Source organism: Rutidosis leptorrhynchoides, chromosome 6, assembly GCF_046630445.1.
Source record: "Rutidosis leptorrhynchoides isolate AG116_Rl617_1_P2 chromosome 6, CSIRO_AGI_Rlap_v1, whole genome shotgun sequence".
Taxonomy (NCBI): Eukaryota; Viridiplantae; Streptophyta; class Magnoliopsida; order Asterales; family Asteraceae; genus Rutidosis; species Rutidosis leptorrhynchoides.
In genome coordinates this window covers 49,416,318-49,419,581 of record NC_092338.1, presented here as the reverse complement: position 1 = coordinate 49,419,581, position 3,264 = coordinate 49,416,318, and the positions used below count along the sequence as shown (strand labels likewise).

At 34.9% G+C, this 3,264-nt stretch overlaps 1 protein-coding gene across 1 annotated transcript; it reads left to right on the top strand.

Moving 5' to 3' along the window:
• The first annotated feature begins 243 nt into the window (after positions 1–243).
• LOC139853624 (squamosa promoter-binding-like protein 12) lies at positions 244–2,851 on the top strand. Its single transcript, XM_071843003.1, has 5 exons — positions 244–309; positions 392–1,041; positions 1,136–1,275; positions 1,616–1,789; positions 2,595–2,851. The coding sequence occupies exons 2-5, from the start codon at positions 458–460 to the stop codon at positions 2,849–2,851; spliced, it is 1,155 nt and encodes a 384-aa protein (XP_071699104.1). The 5' UTR covers positions 244–309; positions 392–457.
• Positions 2,852–3,264: the final 413 nt, after the last annotated feature.

The following is a 3,264-nucleotide window of genomic DNA, read 5'->3' as shown; positions in this document are numbered from 1 at the left end:
CGTACACCCTTTGTTTTTTTCCTTTGGGTGATGGATTGGAGAGACTAAATAAGTGGGGCACACATCTGTCTGCTGGTGCTGTTTTTATATGATTGCTAGTTTTCTCATATTGTGTTTTTTCATAAGCATTTTCATATGTTGTGTGGGTCTCTTTTTGCCCCAGGAGGAAGCTATTTCTTATATGTTGTTTTGAAGCTGATTAAACCAAACTTAATTCCCACCTACTTTTATTTTTCAATGTTCAGAATTTTACACAATAATAAACTTCCACTAACCTTGGAACTCAGTTATCACCTGCAGCTCATGAAGGTACTTAATTTCTTAATTTATTTCATATGATTATGATTATAATAACTGATGATTATCATTTATTTTATTTACTTCATGACAGACTGGATCATTCGTTGTTGAAATATGAATCGAACCATCGTTCTTGAAGTTCGATTCTTTTCTTAAAATGGATTGGAATTTGAACACTTCAACAGAATGGGATTGGGAAAACATAGCCATGTACAGCACCAAAGAAATAGAAGTTTCAAAAAGTTTAAATTTTTCTAGCCAAGAAAATGTGGTAGATTTCTCGTTCTCGGCTTCTGCGGATTCTTCGACTAAAGAAACAACAATCAAGAATTTAGAAGCGTTTGACGATTTACCTAAAGATTTTTTAGAAAAGGAAGAGTCTTCTTGGACCGGGGAAAATGGGAACTTTTCTAACATGGTTGAAGAAGCTTCGGTGTTATCGGGTGAAGCGATGGTTGGTTTGAAACTAGGAAGGCACGCGAGTAGTTCAAGCAGTAATAACAAAACGGATACAACAACCATGACATCAACGCCTTTGTTTCCTACATCATCTCCCATGATAAAGAGATCTAGAGCGTCTTATCTTAGTTCACAGTCGCCACGTTGTCAAGTAGAAGGATGCAATCTTGACCTTGCTTCAGCGAAAGACTACCACCGCCGACATAGAATTTGTGCAAATCATTCCAAAAGCCCTAAAGTCGTTGTAGCTGGAATGGAACGTCGATTTTGTCAACAATGTAGCAGGAAAGTTACGATTTTTAATTCGCTTAACGTATTATTATCTTTTTTTACATGACCCCAAGTAAAGTGAACTCTATCTATGGTGGGTTGTTTTCAGGTTTCATGATTTGGCAGAATTTGATGATAGAAAGCGTAGCTGTCGCCGACGCCTTTCTGCACACAATGCAAGACGGCGCAGGCCACATTCAGAAGAGATCCCATTTGGCTCGATGCGGGTGTCCTCTTCTATATGTGGTACATATTCCTGAAGTATATATTGAATCAATCTATTCATTATTTTTTTCATACTATGTCAGTTTTAATTGGTTGTACTCTAGATATAAGAATAAACTATGGTTCGTGTGGTTGCAAAACCCTATGTTAGCCCTTAAATTTTTTGTTTTTTTTTCTAGATCCTCGCTAGTTTTTAATAGAATTACTGTTGTTCGAAACAAAAAAGTTTATTCATTTCGTAGTAGCACCATTCTTTTCATTCACTTATGGATGAATTATGAATTATCTTAATGAAATGTCATATTATATTTTTTCAGTCATGCTCACTCTTTTAGCATTTTGGTTTTTTTTTTTTTAACAGATCGAAGACCACCGATGAACTTTCTTCTAAATAGGGCTTCAATGCCAATTCTAGATTCAACACCACACGATAATTCTTGCAACTTTAAAGGTGGAGGGATTGATGTGTTGCCAACAAATGGTGCCATAAGCTTCAATTCTGAGAGGTTTATGCCTAGGAACTCGAATCATAACGGTATGTAGTATCTTCCCCTCTAATTATCTCAGATACTATTACAGTAGTTATGTCGAATATGAAGCACACCGAGCAAATAGTTTCTAGATTCTCCTTACAACTAGTTGTGCGATCCTATAATTACAATAGACTTATAACAGATTTACATATGTTTTATGTTTGATATAATTATCATTATCATTATCATATATACTAAAGTAGATAGTACCATTCAAAAGGGCTATTCATTTATTGATTTTAGTGAAATCGTACCTTTTTCATAAGAGAATTTTGACAATGTGTACTTAAAGTCATTCATTGTGTGGATGTACAAGTGCAATTAGATGTACATAGTCTACATACTACTCTCAACATGGATGTGAAGTCTATAAAGTCACGCGTCTAAACATTAATACATCTTAAATCTAGCTTGTATGCTTATTCAAGACTAGATTATGCAAATATATTGCTCTAGCCATACCAAAATCGTAAATATAAACATATAAGGTTTTTTCAGTGTAAGCTACCCGGGTAACGGGAAAAGAAAGTTTTTTTTTTTTTTTTTTACTCTAGATGTACGCGGCTTCCCGTGATCCTTTCAATCTTTTTCCCTGGGCATTCCAGAATATGTTGCTAGTGACGTTTGAACATGAGTTCTCTTCTGAGATGGTTAGCATTACTTAAAATATTCGATAAAATATACCTTTTGGATTTTTCTAACAAAAATTCAAGATCTACTATTTTCAGTTATTTTATGTACTACCTAGAAACATTCTTTTATAATTACTTGGGTGATCAAGTAGTTCTGTTGGCTGAAAACTGTACATAACTGCAGGCATGGACACAAGTTCAAACTCGATAGATGTTAGGCATGCTTTCTCTCTTCTGTCAACAAGTACTTGGTCTTCGAGTTGGCCTGAAGAACCTTCATCATTTGATCAATTTGCGAACGGAAACAATATCAGCTTGGCTCAACCAGGAATGCCACTAGAACTGCAAAATTCAACCACCAACACTCAGCTACAAGACTATCATTCCTTTAGATCACCTCATGATCAATACGAACGATTTTATTCCAATTGAAATTGCTCGGTGAATAATTTGACAATAAGCGCGCAGTTCAAGTACTAGATCATATCAGGAACAAGTAAAATGTGTGGCCACTGATATTGTAAGACAGGCATAAGGTATAAAATATGTGGTTCAAATTTAGAGACATTAAAGGATTCAAAGGATTTTTTTATGTCATGAATTACCTCTACCAAATTAAATTTCTTTGAAGATAAACTGAAAGAAGGGAGACCATTACCAGAAAACATTTAATTTTGAGATCGTTCGATCAGTTGTTTTCAGATGTTATAGATCAAATCGACGGTTGCTGGTAATTCAGTTCCTTGATACTCAGGAATTATTGAGCTAGCTTTCGTTATCGTTTACTCTGCTTAACATTTGTTGTGGTTGTGCTTTTGTTTCTTTAACAATCTTAGCATTTTTAT

Coding starts and splice junctions, on each gene's coding strand:
- LOC139853624 (XM_071843003.1), top strand. CDS start 458: ATGGATTGGAATTTGAACACTTCAACAGAATGGGATTGGGAAAACATA. Junction 1,042..1,135: donor CGATTTTGTCAACAATGTAG/CAGGAAAGTTAC, acceptor GTGGGTTGTTTT/CAGGTTTCATGATTTGGCAG. Junction 1,276..1,615: donor GGTGTCCTCTTCTATATGTG/GTACATATTCCT, acceptor TTTTTTTAACAG/ATCGAAGACCACCGATGAAC.